General features: G+C 45.7%; 1 protein-coding gene across 1 annotated transcript in view; it reads right to left on the bottom strand.

Annotated features, from left to right (window-relative positions):
* Positions 1–16753, bottom strand: part of LOC119178633 (uncharacterized) — a 187265-nt gene extending 170512 nt beyond the window's left edge. Inside the window, exon 1 of the mRNA XM_037429853.2 lies at positions 16519–16753. Coding sequence (XP_037285750.2) covers positions 16519–16579 — 61 coding nt within the window. The 5' untranslated portion in view covers positions 16580–16753. The remainder of the gene's footprint in view (positions 1–16518) is intronic.
* Between the last annotated feature and the right edge of the window lie 4867 nt (positions 16754–21620).

The following is a 21620-nucleotide window of genomic DNA, read 5'->3' on the forward strand; positions in this document are numbered from 1 at the left end:
ACGACGACGTCGTCCAAGTACACAAGGCAAGTCTGCCACTTCAATCCTGCCAGTACTGTATCCATAACGCGTTGAAAAGTTGCAGGCGCTGAGCAAAGGCCGAAGGGCATCACCTTAAACTCGAAGAGGCCGTCCGGTGTTATAAACGCCGTCTTCTCTCGGTCTCTTTCGTCGACTTCGATTTGCCAATAGCCAGTCTTGAGGTCCATTGACGAAAAGTTCTTGGCGTTATGGAGCCGATCAAGTGCGTCGTCTATTAGTGGGAGAGGATACACGTCCTTTCTTGTGATTTTGTTCAGGCGGCGATAATCGACGCAAAAACGTAGGGTCCCATCCTTTTTCTTCACTAACACCACGGGGGATGCCCATGGGCTGTTGGACGGCTGGATAATATCATCCCGCAGCATTTCATCAACTTGTCTCTTGATGGCCTCACGTTCTCGCGTCGAAACCCTGTACGGACTCTGACGGAGTGGTCTGGCATTTTCTTCGGTTATGATGCGATGTTTCGTGATTGGGGTCTGCCGAATTTTCGATGACGACGAAAAGCAATCTTCGTATTGCAGGAGCAGGGCCTTGAGCTGTTCTTGCTTATCGTTCGGAAGTCTGGGATTGACGTCGAAAGCTATGGGAGGGGCTTGGTTCCTCTGAGCAGGTTCCGCAGAATCGGCGAGGGCGAAAGCACTGGTGGCTTCGACAATTTCTTCGATGTATGCGACCGTTGTTCCTTTGTTAACATGTTTGTACTCATTGCTGAAATTTGTGAGCATAACCGTTGCTTTGCCTCCCCGCAACTCTGCAATTCCTCTTGCGACGCAAATATTTCGGGTGACCAACAGATGCTGACTGCCTTCAACGACGCCTTCGAAGTCAGGTGATTCAGGAGCGCCGACTGAAATAATGACGCTTGAGCGAGGTGGAATGGTGACTTGCTCTTCCAGCACATTCAAGTCATGGTGTCTAGACGGCGTGCGCGGCGGTAGTGCTTCTTCTGTGGATAACGTTATCGACTTTGTTTTTAGGTTGATGACAGCACCATGGAGGCATAAGAAGTCCATGCCAAGGATGACATCTCTCGAGCAACGATGTAGGACTACGAAGTCTGTAGGATAAAAACGGCCGTTAATGGTGACTCTCGCTGTGCAGATTCCTGCAGTCGTTACGAGATGACCTCCGGCTGTGCGGATTTCAGGGCCTTTCCAAGCTGTCCTAACTTTCTTTAACTTCGCGGCGAACGACCCACTGATGACAGAATAGTCGGCTCCAGTATCGATGAGAGCGGTCACACTGTGGCCGTCGATAAGAACGTCGAGGTCGCTAATTCGCCGTCTCGCATTACAGTTAGGGCGTGGCGTCGGGTCACGGCTGCGTCGACTTGTTCCGCTGCTTCCATGTTGCGTCGTCAGGCCACCTTCGGTAAGTGAGCTTTCGTCGTCAGGGCTTTGCCTGGTTGGCGTTGTGTTCGGAAAGCTCCGTTGCGGCGTCGTCGTCGTCGGAGGATCTTCGGTAGTTCGTCGCACAGCAACCGCACCTCCACCGGTTGCTGCCCTTAGTTTCCCGGATACGGGCTAGGAGACCGGCCCCGCGTTGGGCCAGAGTACTGTCGGTGGTGCGGTGACGTGCGGCGGCTGGGCGACGGCGAACGCGAAGGGCTTCGTGGTGTCCACCGAGCTCCTGTCAGGTAGTCGGCGATGTCACGGGGTCGTTCTCCTGGCTGTGGGCGCGGTGCATTGACGGCGAAGCCACGCAATCCCATCTGTCGGTACTGGCAACGGCGGTATGTGTGTCCGGCCTCGCCGCAGTGGTAGCAGAGCGGGCGATGGTCAGGGGTGCGCCAGACGTCAGTCTTCCTCGGTGCACTGCGCTGGGCCGCTGGCGAACGGTATGACGTCGGTGGGGGTGGGGGCGGCGGTGGCGTCTGTCGACGGAAGTGCGATGGGGCGGCGTTTTGGCGTGGACGGGGAGTAGCGTTGTGGCGCAGTGCAGCGGCGTAGCTCATAGCTTCCGGCTCGGGTAGCGGTGCGTGGGGAATTTGAAGCGATTGCCGAACTTCTTCTCGCACAATGTCGGCGATCGAATCCACTTGAGGCTGCGCCGAAGGCAACAGCTTGCGCAGCTCTTCCCGCACGATCGCTCGGATCGTTTCACGCAGGTCTCCGGAGTTACTGGCTTGAGCAGCAGCGCAGTCTGCAGTCAGGCGACGATTATATTGTCTGGTGCGCATGTCAAGGGTCTTTTCAATAGTGGTCGCTTCGGCTACAAATTCTTGGACGGTTTTCGGTGGGTTTCTCATCAGCCCCGCGAAGAGCTCCTGTTTGACCCCTCGCATGAGGAAACGAACTTTTTTCTCCTCAGGCATGTCTGGGTCAGCGTGACGGTATAGTCGGGTCATTTCTTCTGTGAAAATGGCGACATTTTCATTTGGTAGCTGAACCCGGGTCTCTAATAAAGCAGCGGCCCTCTCTTTTCGAGCGACGCTCGCGAACGTTTGCAGGAATGCGCCGCAGAAAACATCCCACGTTCGGAGCGTGGACTCCCGATTTTCGAGCCAGGTCCTTGCGGTGTCTTCTAAATAGAAGAACACACGACGCAGCTTTTCGTCATGGTCCCAGTGGTTGAGGGCGGCCACACGGTCGTATGTCTCTAGCCAGGACTCCGGGTCTTCGAACGATGACCCATGGAAAATTGGTGGTTCCCTGGGTTGATGCATGACCATCGTGGGCTGGGACGCTGCGGTTGTCATTGTCGCTGCAGTCGCGGTCATGGCCTTGGTCTTCCGCGGCTTGTCGTGTAGAAGCCCGTACTCCGGTGGTAGCCCTTGCTGTCGGCGGCTTGTTCGCTGCTCCTGGTTGGCGTCGGTGTCTTCTCCGCGACGTGGGCTGGGTTCACGGCTTGACGGGGGCGTGCGGTACATGAACGAAGCAGCACCTCCACCAGATGTCACGGGGTCGTGACGTGGCCGAAGACAGGAGACTTCGTGTTGGGAATTAACTGTTTATTTGGGCGAACCTGTGCCCGGTAAAAGGAAAGTCCAATTACAGCAGCAGTCTCGCACAGATAGCAGTCTCGGACTGATAGCGGCGAACGGAGCGTCGGCCTTCGATCAACTACTGACAAGCGGCGAAGCGCGTCGGCATTTATACTCCCGCCGTCGAATGTTCTAGCGCTATCGCTGGCGGTGGCGTGCGTTCCAGAACAATCTGTACCATTCGAACAGTGGGCCTGATCTTATCGAAATGATCTACTACAGTCCGGAACCCTCTAGAAAACTGCAGGCGCGGTTTGCGCTGAGAATCGTGTGGTGTTTTGGGACGATAACAAAAACTTGGGAAATGGAACGTGGCAATATGTTGTTATTGCGGCGTTGTCTGCTCTGTTGAATGCAAACGCATCTTTTTCAGGACCACTGTCCGAGAAAGACTAGATAGGGGCAGTACACATAGGACTGAGTTGTGATCGGATATACCATCCACAATTTTGATGCGTGTCTGGTGTTCGGGGAAATGGTCGCTAACAAGAACAAAATCTAGTATAGAGCTCGATCCACCCTGCACTCGCGTGGGGACCCGTACCAGTTGGTGGAAGTTAAAATTAATTAACATGTCTAATAATACGCCGTCTGCCGCACTTAATACTTTTTTAGACGATCATTCTATTTCTGGAAGATTGAGATCACCAGCCATGGTGATCATACCACCACCCATGTGATCGTGCATATAATCCAGAGGAAGTTCCATACAACTTGCCTCAGCATTAGGTGGTCTGTATATAGCACCGACGAATACATAGCGTTTCCGCAGCTGCAATTTGCACCTCAGCGCTTCGATGCCACGATTTTTTGGTAAGACAGAGTAGCGCAGTTCTTTCTTGAAGAAGAGTGTCACGCCCCCGCTTCTTGTTTTCCTATCTTTGTGCACGATCCCATAACATGGGGGCGTAACCTCATGGTCTAATATGTCCGAGTTCAGCCATGTTTCCGTGACAGCAACTATGTCAGGTTTCAATTCTAGAAGAAGGGCTTCGAATAGATCTACTTTATTTACAAGACTTCGCGCAGTCACATTCAACAAGGGTACTTCTGTCGACTTCGAATAACTCTTTTCTCTATGGCATCTTTGTTTTTTCGCACTGCTAATATATCTTCATGTTCACTATCCCAAGCACATGTTTCACCGTAGATTCGCCTTTTCTCGCACACCAGTGACACCTTTTCCTACCTGTCCCGAAATTATTTCGTACGTTACCACAGTTTGTTCGTAATGTCTCGAGTACTACGAGAAAAGTTTTCACTGATAATGAAACGTGAGCCCTTTAGCTTGGAACAGTGTTTGAGCATTAAACCTTTATCTCAATGATCGAGTAGTTTGAGAATAATGGATCTGGGTCTAACGGTAACAGTTGGATTCTATTTACCTCGATGGTGAATTATTTCTATTCCCTTGATTTTCATCTGCAGTACACCATCTAAAACCTTGTTTTCAATGAAATCGACGAGCATGTCTGGCGATTCATTTTGCTGTTCTTCAACACCGTAAATGACCAGGTTGGATCGACGGCTCCAGTTTTCTAGATCGTCGTCTTTCGTTTGTACAGCCATTAGGTTTTTTTTCTAGGTTAGATATTCGCTTGCTGTACTCCGGGAGCTGTTTGTCTACGCCAGCTATCTTTTCAAGTTTTTTGTCAATTGCGTTAGGCATGCGGTTTGTTCCAGATTTTTCTTCCCAATAACCTTTCTCTTTTTTCTTTCCTAATAATCTCGTAGTCTGCAGGGCGCCTTGTATGTATAGAGTTCATGGGATGTAGCGCGGCCTGGGAACGTCAACTATGCTCAGAAAAGCTAAAATATTCATGTCGTATTGCTGGTAGTGCAGCCGCCAAAGGTGATCTTAGCTCTTATGTAAGTGCAGACGACAAGCTTACTCTTTGTAACACTAGCTGAAAACGGTGCCCGTGGAATTATGTGCGTTGGTTAGCTCTAAATTTACGCTTTTCACTGCGTCAATACTCTGCAACTTCTCTACAATTGTGAATGTAAACCAGAACTTCAAGTAATAGATTAGGTGTTGAAGCAAGGGCCATTTTATCTTTTATTTTAAGCAAGTGGCCGAAGCACACGATGTAACCCTGAAAACAGGCCATTGCATGAAGTATGGATGTACTCCAGCGCATTGGGGCCTGCATGGAAACGAGCAAGCCTATACGCAGACAAAGCTGGCCCACGTCTACCTAACCGTACCGCCAATTCCATCATCACGGCGGGACACATACGCCGTTGTTATGCTCTTCTCTGTGGCGCTGCTATAACATATTTTTTTTTACCATGCGATCGTTACCACCGTCTTGATAAACTAGACTTAGACATGCAGATTGAGATACCTTCAATCATTAAAAGGTGCATTTTAGTCACACACTCTTGAAAAAAGGTCAGCATATTCACTAACTTTATACTAAGCATTCACTTGTCACAAAAATAACTAGCCTATCAGTAAGTGAAGGTAGTTAAATGCAGATTGGAGAAATATACTGCTTAGTTACTCAGTGAATAATGCTCACTCGAATCGTTAGTCCCCTACTAAATTGTTAGGAACCACAAACTTAGTAACCGCATGAATTCTAGTGAACTGCAATTAGTCAAACAGATGTTTACGCTTATTTTCCTATATGTGCGTGTTCGTCGCCATATGAAAATGCTTTTATGACAAAAGTCTAAGATAAAAAAAACGAAGTGGGATTGTTCTCGTGCATAGGTGAATGGCTGCTAACTTCGTCACGTAGTTACAGTAGTGAGTGCGCATCACAGCAGCGTACTCATAGAGAACCAAACACATACTCTTATTATCGCATCATACTCACATATGGTCACACTCAAACCATCACATATGAGTATGTGAACTCACATCATTATTTTACAAGCGAGAATACAAGCGCAAACGCATGCACAAACTTCGAGACTTCGACATAGTTTATTTTTATTCACGCCGTCGTTTGAAAACTATTTCCCATGTACTGATTAACTCACCATGTACTGATTAACAGCCACAGAATGTAAAAGATTAACGGATATTTTCTACACATCATCGTGTGCTCTTTTAATTGCTTATACTTATGCCAATACGCAGCAGAAAAACTCCATTCTAAAGTAGTATAAAATTAAGGTTTTGCTGAAATTTGCATAAAGGTGTGACAAATATGGAAAAACGTATTGCGGTATCTATGAAAGACCATGCAAAATGGGTTGATTAGTAGTTACTTAGTTATTTAGTAGTTACTCAGTTAACAACGCTAAGAAAGCTTCCCTCATTAGCAAAACCCAAAGATACAAGATTTACCAGCTCCTGGCTAGAAAATGCATGTCGCGAAGATTGTAAAAACAGGCCCCGGAAATTTAGCACCAGTATTGGTTAAAAAAACAAAAAAAACACGCACGTTTGTATAGCGGTTGCCGGGCATCTTAAGATCCAGTGAAACGAAGTGAGGTTGATGTTCGCTTTCATTGGCTTTCAAGCTTTTTAAAAGTAAAAAAAAAAGATACCCCTGTAAGGAACTTCTATTTTGCTTATAAATCTTTGCTTCTTTCTTAATTCACGAATTTAAATTAGGCGAAGCACGGCAACTGGTTGACTTGCGTTTGTAGCGCTTGCCACCAATCCTACTCGCCCCTCGCTCAGTGATATTAGAAGTTGGATTGCGCTCAGTTATCTCACTTGGTTGGTGTGTCAATTACTCGAAAAATAAAGACAGCAAGTTGTAGCGAGCATAGAACGTAAGGCGCAGGTAGCACGCTAATCAAGACAACAATACATTCGTAGAAGATGACTTATTCTGGAAACCAACGCCTCCTATATTTATTAAAGAAGGCGTTGGGGTAACAAATGCTTTGCGTGACTCTGGGGTATAATAACCCCGGGATATCTAGTTCCTCGAAGGTTTTTCAGCGTCTTCTAAAGGCAACCGGTGAGCTCATCAATTTGTACCCATTATTTGAGCAGCTATTGATTTTGCGGGAGTACATATGAGTAAACCCCGTTCTCTGCAAGCCTGACTGGACTGACAGAAGTGCAGTGTCGCTTAACTAATTGGTGAAGACAGCAGTCAAGCTCCTGTCGCAAAAATGTATTTATTGAAAGGCTTGAATTTGAATTGCCTTTGCTACATAGTTTTAGTTTCTTTTACTTTTGGCGTGTAGTTTAAATGAGGACAAGAAATCATGGCTGCTTCCTGCTCATGGAATTCTTGTAACCACGGTTTAAAAATTTGTGAGTCTTCTACTGGTGTCACTGAAATACACGTGATTGACTAATTGTTTCTAAACTTATTACAGAGAACGTTGATGGAGCCAATGTTCTGACAAGTGAGCTTTTCTTCACTCTAAAAAAAAAGGGAGCGAGAATGGAGAAACGGGCTCCGTTCCTCCTTCGGCGCAGCGACTTCCTCCCTTTCGGGCGCTTTACCCGTCGCGCCATCTCGCGGCAAGGACCAAAGGAGCAACGTTCCTCCTTCAGCGTTCAAGTTACTTTTCAATCACGGGGGTCTTGCTCACGCGCATGCGCACGCCAAGCCTATAGCCGCCCGCGGCCAGTCGCGAGCGATTGCTTTAACCTAAGATTGTTGTAAGCAATGCAGGAATGACGTTTTCTTTTGTTTTATTAGTATAGAGTAAAAGCCTCTCTTTTTTTTTATCGTCACGCACTCGCACGATGCTCCGCACACTTCCATGTGTGTCTCGTGTTGTTTCATACTACCAATTTGTCACGAATACAAGGAGCTCTGCTTCCCAAGCAGTCTTGCTTTATCGATTACCTTAGAGTGTAAAAAAAATAATGATTTTTTTCGGTGTCGACATACTTGGTAAGCCCACGCATTTTTAGTTTCGCACGGCACCAACAGCCCTCATGAATTCAACGAGGCGCGTAAAAAAGCATCACACTTATTTTTTCTATAGTGTAGGAAACCTGATACCACTCTACAGTCCATGCGTAAAAGTACGATCATATACAATTGATAGAGTTATACGTGCCACTACCACCATATGGATGTTCTTTGCAGTTTACCCCCATTCGAATACGGCTGCCGTGGCCGGAAGTCGTACCTGCGTCCATCAGCATAGTCACACGACACCCAATAAGGCTATGCTACCCCGGCAGGTGAAAGCACAAAGGAAAACAGGCTGCGAAGTTTCACCGAACGTTTATTCGCCAGACTAGATTACAACCATCAGAAACTTTTTAAACATCATCATAACTAAACTTTTGTGAAAAGTGAACCAATGACTTCTGTAGGTTAAACCAAATTCTCAATCGCATTCGTTTTGAATTGCCCATGCCAGCACTGAGAAGTAGGAAGAAATCATGCACGCGAGCAGTATGTCTTTCTCGTCGATGTCCATGTCCTTTGTCGTGAGAAACTCAACACAAAATGCACTTCTAGTAGCAGCTGTGCACAGCAAGTAAGTACTAACGCTCACTCACCTATGTGAAAAGAGTATTCCGAATACAGAGTAATAAACACCACAGCCACAGCGCTAACAACAAAATTGTGGCACACACTATGATTGCAAGTTGACACGCGAGGCGAATCGCGAGAGGCATCTGAAGCAGAAAAGTATGCAGGCACAACATTCTATAAAGTTATAGTAAACTTGCGCACTGCAGCGATAGTTCCTCCACTCAAGTATGAGAGCTCCCGCGACGCCAACAGCCACTGTCATGGCTCACGAAAAAATACCGTCGGATGCGAGGTCATCGCTTATTTATCTCGCAAGACCCGCGTTGTAACATACGTATACACTGTTAGGACGGTCGTTACCGCATTAAAACATTGTCATTGAAGGGCTAGTGGTGTACTATATCCATGGCTAACGGCCACACTTGTGGTACGCACGTAAAAAGAATATAAGCAAACGTTAAGACGAAACAACTAAACGAGGTCGACGTGACCACAGAACACCTACCACGACAGAGACAAAGTTTGGTCTGCATGCTGCGCCCTCTCCAAGTAAGAAGAAAAAAAAACGTGACCTCCGAAATGGCTAACGCGCGGCAAGTGTTTGCACTCTCAGAGGCTTCAAGAAAAAAAAAAGTAACTGTGGCAGTGGTCGACAGATAGCGCAGCGTTCGAATTGCCGTGGGCATTCTAAGCACGGCTTGGGGCATCCGCCTTCATGAAAACCTGATAAGCTCTAGTAATTATTCCGTTCATTACTGTGCAACCATTGATTAACTAAGGTTTGCCTAAGCATCACATACAATATATTTACGTGTGCGCATGTGGTATTGATAAAAAACGTAAAAAAAGGTGTAAGAAAACCTACTTGTAGCCTGTGCCACTCAGGTCAGTTGAAATTCATCGCTATATAAGCTGGCGCGCTTTCACAGTAGAGTGTGAGTAAACACGTCGAGTCATTCTTTCGTCGGCACTCACGCGCGTCGGACGCAAGAATCATGTGCTTCGTAGGAGCGGCGTTTGCGGCACATACTAGCCGCGGTAACAGGATGACCGAAGACCAAGACGCCGGATATGAGATTATTTTGCCACCACTGCCCAAGGGACGCGTCGCGCAACGCACCGTGTTTTTACACGGTGATGTGCGCGGCAGACCGTATCGAGTCGAAGATTTCCGAGACGCGCTCGGACCTACAGGACTGCTGCCGGAGGTGTTGGCACTGGGGGCCTACCAGATAAATCATGTCTGGGCAGTCACCATGAACAACGCGGACGCTACGAAACGCTTGCTGGATGTGAAGGAGCTGAAAGTCAAGGGCCGACGCTGCATCATCGTAGACCCCCAGGATCAGCAGGTGCGGCTGCGTCTTCATTGGCTGCTGTACGGCGTCAACGATGAAGACGTGCGAACGGCGTTGGCGGCTTTTGGGAAGGTCGTACAAGTCACAAGGGAGCATTGGCGTGTTCAAGGTGTCAGCGACAAGGGTTCGACCACACGGACTGTGCTTCTTAAGCTCAAAAGTGGCGTGAAGGTTGAAGGTCTCCCCCATCAAATCAGGGTGGCTGGTGAACTGGCACTTGTGGTTGCACCTGGTCGGCCAATGCAGTGTCTGCGCTGCCAAGGTACCGGCCATGTTAGAAGAGAGTGTAAGGTACCCCGATGCTCGCGTTGTCGGCGGTTCGGCCACAGCGAAGATGCGTGCATGCGCACGTACGCATCGGCTATCGGATCAGCCGAAGGTGACGACACAGCAGAGTTCGTGATGGACGTGACCGAGGCTGAAGACGCGGCGAAAGGCGCAGGCGACGGGTGAACCCTGAAGCTCCAACAGGTACAGTTACACCGACCGGTGGTGATGAACCAACAGCCAAAGCAGACATAGCATCTGGGGAGGTCGTTACTCAAGAGCCTGCCGGCCAAACCGAAGAAGGCTTCACAAGCACCTCATCGAAGGAGCCTGAGCCGGTGGAATTAACCGAACTGCCAGTGTCGGGCGAGAGTATCAGTGGTGGGGCGCCAAGCAAAAGACCCCGCGAGCAGTCTGCAGGACGGCGTGAGGCGTCCAGCGAAAAGCAAGAAGAGGGGCCACCTGCGAAGGCGACTTCGTTCAGACGCAGCAGCACAAGGCTGCGTCCCAACCCGATATCGGACAAACACTGGCCACCTTTGTCCTCCAGTGGCACGGGTCCACCTGGAGGCTCCGAAGATGTCTAGCTCTATGCTAGACGCCGAAGGTAAGCACCATGCCCCGGGCTAACTTCTTCACTGTGTAGACATGGCTGTTGCACCGAAACTTAGAGTGGCAACGTTAAATGTTCGAGGTCTTGCCGCCAAGCTGAAACAGAGCCAAGTCTACAGGCTACTTGTGGATCATGATCTGGATGTACTAGCTGTACAAGAAACAAAAGTAGACGGTGGGGAGGAGACCCGGGGCATGGTGCTGAGGTTTACGGCGCGTTACCACGCAATTGTAAGTCAAGCAATAGGCACGTCTGCAGGCTGCGTTTTGTTCATTAAGAAGTTACCGGGTCTGGTAGTGCAAGGTACCTTCGCTCGCCCGTCTGGTAGATTGGTTTCCTGTGATTTTGTATTCAATGAATGTCAGTGGCGTATAGTGTGTATTTATGCACCAACCATTTGTGAGGAGCGATCACTTTTTTTTTCTAGCCTAAAGCAGCACTTCACTTTGGAAAGGAAATCTGTATTACTTGGTGATTTTAACTGCGTCCTCAATGGGCGAGATCGAGCAAATGAACGCGCCAATTACGATAAAAGTAGTAGGACGCTAGCGGACGTAGTTACTCAATTCGAGTTAGAAGACGTGGGCAGCTGTATGGAGGGAATGCGGGAGGTGCGTTTCACACATTTTTAGGGGAATAGCCATGCGCGCCTTGATCGCATTTACGTGTCGCTTGAATTAATAGCCCACTGCAAGACATATGCTGTTTACCCAATACACTTTAGCGATCATTGTTTAGTTGAATGTGATATGGGAGAGAAAACACAAGGTGGAACTTTCTCATGGGAGCTGTGGAAGATGAATTCCACTTTGACCACTGACGAATATTTCTTAGATCAGGTTATGAACTGCATCAATAAAATAAAAATGAATGATGGAGCTAAACTTGCAGAACAATGGGAAGAGTTCAAGCAGCGAATAAAAATAAAAGCTATTGATCGTTCTTGCGCATTGAGTTATGAAAGGAAAAAGAAAGAAAAAGAACTCCGAAAGACTTTGGAAAGACTAATAGACTTGGAGTGCAAACAACCGGGAGAGTATAAAATTGACATACGCAATATTAAGCAGAAACTTGCACTGCATGACGAGGAACGCTACCGCGGTGCACTCGTCCGTGCTAGGGCTGAGGCTTTAGCGGCTGGAGAGACGCCAACCAAAAGAGCGTTAGGGGTGGACAAAACGAACGCTCGACGGAATCATATCGAAAAAATAGAGAAGGATGGTCACGAAGTAACAGATAAGGACAGCATTTTATCCGTATTTTCAAGTGATTTTGACAACCTTTTTGCGTGTAGACAGGCAAACCTAGAAAGATTTAAAGACGAATATTTAGGACGCATGCCGCAAGTGAGTGAGGAAGTGAAAAACGCTTTGGAATTATCTATATCTGCATCTGAAGTTGAACAGGCGATTGATAAGTTAAATCCTTTGAAATCTCCAGGACCAGATGGTCTTTGTGCCAAGTGGTACAAATGTTTTAGAAGCGAATTGTCTTCAATACTTGCGGGCGTTTTTAATGAGGCATATGAGGAAAAGAAATTACCACCATCTTTTGGTGAATCGCGTACCGTTCTGATTCCGAAAACAGACGAGGTTGAAAAGCTCAGTCACGTCACAGCGTACAGGCCAATTGCACTGACAAACGTAGACTACAAAATATTAATGAAAATTTTGGCGGCCAGACTTCAGTCAGTAATAAAAGACATCGTCGGTCCACACCAAACGTGTGGAATAAAAGGTCGGTCCATAGTTACAAACGTTCATAAAATGCGATCCGTGCTCGAATGTGTTGACACCTGTCATGCTCGTGTGGCCATACTCCAGCTGGATCTGGAGAAAGCGTTTGACTGCGTTTCCCACGCTCTTTTGTTTGCAGTATTGAAGCACAATGATGTTGGTAAGATAATTATTGACGGAGTAGCCATGGCATATCGGAACGGTAGTACGAGACTAATTATCAACAAGACATTGGGCCCCCCCCCATAAGAATCGAGCGCTCAGTGCGTCAAGGTTGCCCTGTTAGTCCACTTTTGTTTTGCATCTATATTGAAACTTTATGTCAGTCGATATTGCAGAATGACATCATTAATGGATTTAGAGTACAATCATCAGAGGTCAAATTACTCACATACGCTGATGATGTTGCGATTTGTAGCACTTCCTATGACGGTATTGAAGAATCATTCAGAGTTTCTACATCTTTCGCCGAAGTTACAGGAAGTCATATAAACTGGGGTAAATGCCTCGGCTTCTGGCATGGATATTGGCCTTCAACACCAGAATTTTTCGCAGCCATTAAATGGACAAGAACGCCAGTTAAATATCTCGGAGTACCACTCGAGTCATACAAAAGTACTGATGAATATTGGACACAGCAAACGAAAGAAATTAAAGAGAAAGCGAATAGGTGGAATGCAACCTATCTGTCCATGTTTGCTAGGGCTACTGCATGCAACTGGTTTTTTGTGTCTAAGCTGTGGTATGTGATGCAAGTGCTGTACTGTTCACGGGTCAATGTGCAAAAATTACATCGGGTGTTTGCAGTATTTGTGTGGGGTTCTAACTGGGAAAGGTGCAGTCGCACGAATTTGTTCGGACGGGTGAAGTGTGGAGGCCTTGGGCTAGGACATCTGTTTATCAAGCAGTTAGTAAATAGGTTTTTATTTTATCGCGAGGCAAGAGATCCTTTCCTATTAACAGTGTGTCAAACAAAACTAAGTAGACTGTTGCCCGAGTTTGTTGTGACCACTCATGTTTCCACAGGGGCTGTGCAAGGATACATGAAGGAAGTTGTGGCCAGCGTGCGGTTTTTGTGTGTTCGGTTTTCAACTGACTACCTGTGGTCTGTTGGAAAGAAAAAACTGTACAAAGATTTATGTGACACGATGCTCCCCATCCCACTGTACAGAGCGCTATATACAGCACGCAAGGGTCAGAATGTACTTAAACGAGTGAAAAAAATGCCAGCAGCTCCAAGTGCGAAAACGTTCTTTTTCAAATTACACACTGGAACACTTCCTGTAAGAACCTTCCTAGAGGAGCGGGGGTTTTATATGCCTTGGGGATCTCACTGTGTAATCTGTAAGAAACCGGAAACTATTGACAATGTTTTTCTGCACTGTTGGGAAGGAGTTTATTTTTGGGACGTATTACAAAGGACAATCAAAAAAGAGTTCCCGTTAGACCCTCATGGGATCAGGTATTTGGCAATAGAGAATGAGGATGGATTACCTTTCGATTTTATCATGATGACTGCCTTGTACAGTATATGGCGCTCTAGAATGGCTGGATTTCATTGTGACCCAGACAGAAGACCAGCAAGAGAGTATTTCAAAGAAAGCATCTCAAGATAACTCGAGGTAATAAGAACAGACGAATGTGTACCTTCATGGGTAGAAAGGGTAGAAGCCCTACTGACCATGAAGGAATTCTAGGACGTGATGTGTTATAGTAATGCTTGACGGGCTTAGTTATTTTCAAGTTTATTGTATTGTTCGTTGTGAATTGTAATATATTTATCTTAGCAACCCGTTTGTGATGTTGAACCGCAAATAAAGAAAAAAAAAGAGTAAACACGTCGAGGTGTAAGCCGTAGGTTTTGAATGGTTGTTTGTGCTCTTGTTGCGTACTTGTTAGCGTATACGCTAGTGTACTTGTTGCGTACTATTTGTGTACTATGTGACCATGTGTGCATGTGTAGCTATATAGATTGCATCAGCACATAATAGGCTTTCGGTGTCCGTAAGTGGTCTTGAATGGGTTCATGCGTAAAATATACGCAAGGGAGCCGTGATAGTGGGTAATAACAACAAACGTTGCGGCAGTCAACTTTTTTTTTAACTTTGTTCAATCCCTCCAGATGGCGCCACCTACCACCTACTTCATTGCTATGACGCTCTCACACCTCCAGCCATTTATATATCGTTGAACATCTATCTATCAAAGCTGCACTACGGATTCGGAATGGTTTCGCTGCGATCGAGTGTACGGTATGGAGGCACATCCCGTGACCTGCGGACCCGTAAGCGCGTGGATAACGTCGCTACACTATGTGAATCTGCGAGAAATAAATACAGCAAGCCTAGCATGCACTCTTCAAGTGAGGGCTCTGCAGAAACCGTGTCTTTCGGAGTGAACGTGGCTTCGCTGACCGAACGAAACGTACTTGCTCCATCGTTCTCTTTCGCGATGTGTTCACCGCCACAGGTTCGTCTGCTTGTTTTTATAATAATTTCGTTCATTATCAAGCTCAGCGGGACCGTTTTTTGTAACTTTCAGTGCCGTGTACTCCTTACCAGTCGAGAATCGTTGCATTTGCTAAGCCTACTCGCTTCGCCGGGGGGCAGCCATGTTGATTTTCATAAGGAGGAACGTGTTTCTCCGTGGATGAGGGAGCAACGTTTCTCTATTTGAAGACGAACATTGGGGACATAGCCGTTCCTCCCTAAATGGAGAGTACGTCACTCCATTTTTTTAAGAGTGTTTGTGAAGGCGACGCCGTTTTCCTGACGAAGACAAGTCAACTTGCCGAAACTATAATCCCAGCGAAGTTTTTTCTCAAAATAGTCCGTGCCCCTGAACTGCAGTTTTGTTTTGTGCTCAAGTTCTGTAAGAAAACTACGCTCACCGTCATAACAAACATGATTGAGTCAAATACGACGTGTTTTACTCGCGATTGCTGATAGTTTTCGCATTGGTCAGAATATTCCTGGTTCAACGTTTGCTAAATATACCTGTATGTCTGTTGTAAACAAAAGCTTATTTCATAAACCGACACACTCACACTACGTTTGTCTGTTTTTATACAAAACGGGAAATAAAAATTTCAATTTATTTGTGCCGAGCAAGTTTTGTCTTACTGAAAAACTAGTCAGCCTAACTTTCGTCTCTTCGGGACACACGAAAGAAATTTCAAAATAAAAGAACACATTTTTATGGGTGCATTACCTGAAAAAAGGAACGAGCACATTCCGCTTGCATGCGAAACGGGAAGGAGGGCTTACCCGGTAACGCTCCTTTTTCAAATTTTTCACCATTTCCTTCTATTTGGGGACCTCACAAGTGATGTCATGAAATAATTTTTCAATTCGTGTATTTTTATTAGCAGGATGCCCGGCAACCGCCAGTGGTAAAAGTGGCGCTGCTGCTGACGAGAGCGAATACATGGGAGGCATAGGGAGTTTCTACCCCCTGGTAAAAATATGCTGTTTTTTAGCAAATACTTGCGTTTACAAACTGTTTACTAACTTTCTTAAGCTACTGCACAACTACGCCTAGATGTAGCGCTTATTCATCGCTATCAGAACCTTATCGATCGCACTTGCACCCCAAAGCACTTCTTGTGCGTCTGCCCTCAACATAGTACAGAAACAAAAGAGCAACAGAACAAGAAAAAGAAAACAATGAGCAGCTTTTTATTGAATTCTGTGAAGCAACAAGCTCCGGGAAAAGTGATTTTGGGGCCACACCATCATCATCGCCATTATTTCAAAGCCCTGAATAAGTTATTGCAGGAGACATAACTAAAAAACAAACGAAAGAGACTGTTATTAACTTTTGGTTTCAAGGCTTTGATTTATCACCACCTTCTCCGTACTCTCATTACGAGCCTGTTTTTTTAAGGCTGAGAGATGATCAGAAACTTGATACAGACGGATCTGTCAACTTTTCTATTATGATAAACCTCTATCTCTCGCAATTTCTGTGTCACCGGGACTATACCAGCGGGAACGGTGAAAATAAGTGCTCGCAGAGCCGTGAGGGGCGCAGCACGTTTTTTCGCGTTCTGCCAAATTCAAAGTGTTAGGAGAGACGAACTTATCAATATCCAACTCACCTGCGGCAGAGAGAGCCGAGATCATCAAAAGAAAAGATGCGTGAAGGTGCAATAGCTTCATTGTTGCAGCAAACAAAACCACGGTGGTGGCGGTTTACTGGCGTCACTGCCAAAAGCACTGGCCTGATGGTCTAGTCTCCTAAAGTGAAGCGTCGCAACAGGCTGCGTGAATTATTTTTAATTTAGTGTCCGGCTTAGCGGTAGCAACACTAACGACTCGGGACTGGTCCGAACGCGCAGGCTGACCGTGGACGCCCAGAGCATGGCTCTTTTATAAGCCTGTTGGCATTACTTTCAGAAAAAAAAAGTTCCTCCAGACGCGGAACATTTCAGCAACGCAAGCTGAGATTGCGTGCCGTGGTGCAACAGACGGAGTTCCTGGGCCAAGTGTGACAGTGTCCATATCGTGGGTGATAACATTTAAGCCGCGAAGACGAGTGGACAAATCAGAGATCCCGCACAAGAAGCTGCGATATTTAGTAAAGTGTTCTGACGTCTGTCTTAAGATTTATGCTACTTTTGAGTTGGAAAGGGCACTTTCTCATTTCGTAAGGAGGGTGCAAAGGCGGGCAGTATACGGTAATATCGAAATAGGAAATTTCCAGCCACTTTCGAGTGGTAAGAAAGGTTTATTGTAGCCCCGTGTATGGGAATAATGAAATTTAAATGTGAAACGTGGCATTCAAGACACATTCTATACAGATAGAACTCTTATCATATATGATGTTATTGAATACAGGTGATGCAGGAATTAAGGCCCGTAAAGAAGGTATAGGGCTCATGGGCCATATAGGAGGTATAGGGTATATGGGCCATACAGGAGTTGTAGGGTTTCTGGGTAATATGATAGGGGTTCGATGAATTCTCCGGTTCCTACTGAAAATCATAATGCAGTGCAAAAAGATTGATTGATATGTGGGGTTTAACGTCCCAAAACCACTATATGATTATGAGAGACGCCATAGTGGAGGGCTCCGGAAATTTCGACCACCTGGGGTTCTTTAACGTGCACCCAAATCTGAGCACACGGGCCTACAACATTTCCGCCTCCATCGGAAATGCAGCCGCCGCAGCCGGGATTTGAACCCGCGACCTGCGGGTCAGCAGCCGAGTGCCTTAGCCACTAGACCACCGCGGCGGGGCGCAGTGCAAAAAGAGACCCGACACACAGAACCACACACCATATGACTTTAAGCAAGCATCAAGTAGACCAAGAACAAGTCTTTCTTTAGAACATCCCCGGTTCCTATGGGCATGTAGCAAGGATCATAATTAACGTGTGACTGAGCATAGTAATGAGGCAATGTCAGTTTTAGAAGTGGAAAATTATAAATATGCGGCAATAGAAAACTTAAGGGTGCTTCAAAAGTGCAGAAAACTTAATGGGTAGAACAAAGTGTTGTATGTAGTTTAGTGTCGTGACATTAGAGAAAACCAAGAAGACAAATATTTTTGCATCCTTGTCATTTATTTATATCAATTAACACTTTGCGAAGAAATGTTTCATTTTTCTCAGCCAGCCAGGTGCATTCATATCTGCTGGCTGCTTTGCATATATTTCAAAGCCATCTGCACAATAATGGGCAAATACATTAAGAACCTATTACCTATTTTTCTTATTAGTTTACCTATAGGTTAATATTGCAAGCCATTACGTCAAGCAAAAGACCATAAAGGGGTACTGACACAAAATTTCGTGGCTGAGGTAGCCTGCAAGATGGATACCCGTTAACATGCATATATCTACAAAATATGATGAACAATGATAGCTTAGACTGCAATTTATACGAATATTGAAGTTTGTGTGCCAGATACAGTGCTATACGCCACACCTCGCACCACTGCATCACTGGGAGTGGCCTGAAGCTGAGTCACAACTTCCAAGGCGTCACCACCGTGGCCGAGGTCAGAGCTAGCATAGCTATATTATTGACATCATAGTCGTTGTTACCCTTTGGCCCCACTTGTGCTAGCAGGCTACTATTCAATGACTGCTGTGTCCATGCTTAATGTGAACGTGTGGAACGTGAGGGAAATGACAATGATTAAGTGGACCGCAACGACATTGTGCAGCAGCAAATGATTGTGAACCCACAATGCAGCCAGCAGGAAAGTGCGTCAGTGTTCTGTGTGTAAGGGGGAAGAAGAAAAATATGCCGTAGTGCGCCATCTCTTTAGCCATAAGCGCCGACCGCAAGATGTTTGCCCGAGCGCCGGGATTCCTGTGTCGGTTGTCGCCGCCAGCTTTCACTATAGATAGACCTGCTAGACAAGTGCTACTTACGCCAGGAAACCCGTTTATTATGTACTACTTTGCATTCTAGCTGGCACTTGTTCCACCTGGTGGCTCGTGTTCTTGGAGCTGTGCCAAACTGAAATTAGTCTGCAATAAACAGACAGCAATGGTTCATCTGTCCCATGCTGCAGAAAGCAATCCGCTGACTGAATTGTGACTAATAGGCCACCAGCCACGTGAAAATGCAAGACAAAAATTTGTGTCAGTAACTCATTAAGCAGTACTCACAAGCCACAACCTTGAAATTTCTCGCTGTCAGGGCCCTGTTCAGGGGCACGTGTTTGTCTTTTTGATGCGGGAAACCCCAAAATAGGATTACAGGGGTGCAACAGCCGAAATATAATTAGGAGCAATTTTTGGAGCAACAAAATGCTGTTTTTCGAGCACTAAATTCCAAGTTCGGAGCAGGTTACGAGAAAAAAGCTTGCACTTTTATCATGAAAAACAAAAACTGGAGCAGTATCAAAAAAGGCTCACATTTAGAAAAAAAAATTACGCAAAAACCGTTCAACGTCACCTAAATTGTGCAGTGTGAGCATGAGCACTGCTATTTCAATGAAGGTGGTATTTTGAACCACCCCACTGATGAACCAATGATAAAGTCCGTATTCGCATTTGCTGCACCTATCAAATCATTTGACAGACTCTGAGAATTTAAATATGAATCTGCCAAGCTCATGACCTTGAACTTTAGGAGATTCGTGAAACCAAGGAGTAGGGGTTGCAAAAAAAAAAAAACTGGCGCACAATTTAGTTTGTTTCTGTAAGAAGCATAAATATCACACAATGCTTAAAATGAATGCCAGTAGCGTAATCAGTGGAAGTAAATATACCGGTACTCAGAATTGTACGGTGTACCAACACATGAGTAACAGAGCAAAATGTGCAGCGCCCCACTAACGCTAACGGCCTCTTGTAAATCTTAATACGCTTTTTTGCGGTGCACCAGTGTTGTGCGGTGAAGGTTGCTCAAGCAGCTTTAGAACGAAAGTCAAGACATTTTCTCATCGCTGCACCCCCCCCCCTCCCCCCTTTTTTTCCACCGTGGGGTTAGTTGCGGCGTCGGCTCCTTTGCAAGGCGCATTGGACCAGATAAAGTAACAACGGCGCGTGCCCGTCGGCCCGGCGACGGTACCGGATATCTATCGCCAGGACCTTGGCGAGGACGACGTAGCTTCATGACAAAGACGTTTTATGTGCCATTGCAAAGACAAAATAATGCCGACACATTTTCGACTTGAAGTTCCGTCGTCCCACCGATACGTATCCGCTGCGGTGAACCTATGGGCACGCAGCATTGTTACTTTATCTGGTCGATCGCGTCTTGCGAGCATAGAGTGGGTGTCTAGAATATTTGATGTATATTCTAGGCTCAATAGTTCGAGTCTGCGCGTTCTGACTGATGGCGCAAGCGACAAGTGGCCAACGTGGCCTGCATTTCTCGCCGAAATTCACACACCTGAAAAAAAAAATGAGACTGGCTGGGCATTTTGGCGCAGCGTGGCCTCATTGTGGTGCAGCGTGGTGCAACAACGGGAATTGTATCAAATTGGCGCAGCTGTTGCACCCCTGCTAAAAGGACTTGCTCTTCAACTGTTGAAGCTTTAGCAGTTCATTTTGGGGGCTCTTAAGTCAGCCATTTGAATCTACTCGGTGACTGCCTCCTAATAAGGGGTTGTGAAAATAACTTTCCTGGAACGTGTATCTACTTTGCCATTATTGAGTAAGACAGGTCTGCAGGTATATGTAAGCTCTGCAGCATTTCAGAGCACTGTGTCACTTTAAGGAGACCGGGCAAGTTCCAGACTTCCATGTATTTTTGACCACAATCGGGTCATTTTTGAGCATGCATTATTGATAGCATACAGATGTTTGTACTAATTTGTTCAGAGTGTTGTATTCTATCGACCAAAACAAGATAGTTTATTTTACAAACAATGGCATTTTTACTCGTGTACTTGGTTTCACAGAATTTTTGTACGATTTTTGTTACATACATGAAAGAAAAATTATTCTAAAGCATCAATTCAGTTCAGTAAACCACCATGTACTGCTTGTGTATGTGCAAAAACGATCAGCATGACATCTTTTGCCTTTTTAAAATTATCATACTGACATAATAAAAAATGGCATTTGAAGAAGATAGCGTCCAATTTAGTAACATAAATTTTACATTTTTTACAGTGCCAACTTATCTATTTTACTGGGTCTGACTTCGCTAACAGCCTAAGAATTACTAGTCAGATGACTTTTTCTTTTCCCTAAATAAGCTGAAATTCATGCGTTTTGTCAACTTACAAAGAAAAGAAGCTACAAATATACCATTCGTAAAAGGGCTATTTGCTTTCCAATCGCTTTTTTGGGTCGATAAAAATATACGCAGGATAACTAACAATACTGTAATATCTCAAGGAGGTGTCATCCTCTTTCTTTCATGAGAATTAAAGCATGCCGCAACAACTGAGCAACCGCTTCCCACATTCCTGCCATTTCTGCAGTTTTCTTAACGTTGCAGAATCATAGTTAATGCATGCATATTTACTGAAGTGTTTCAGTTTCGTTGGAAACAAGTGTGACTTTACCACCACCTGCTTGATTTTTGATCCAAGACCGAGCAAGTAAGATTCTCTGTCACCATAGTGGGAGTACTGGCTTGGGATTTTATGGTACATGAAAACTGTAGAAGAATTTATTAATATTAAATTGTGCATACCATTTCGCAAATGACCATGCTGCTCACTGATGTAAACGGCCCTTCTGTCGAACTCATGAGTACAATTCAGAATTTAAAATTCAAATGGTAAAA

The sequence above is a fragment of the Rhipicephalus microplus genome, chromosome 1 (genome assembly GCF_043290135.1).
Source record: "Rhipicephalus microplus isolate Deutch F79 chromosome 1, USDA_Rmic, whole genome shotgun sequence".
Lineage (NCBI taxonomy): Eukaryota > Metazoa > Arthropoda > Arachnida > Ixodida > Ixodidae > Rhipicephalus > Rhipicephalus microplus.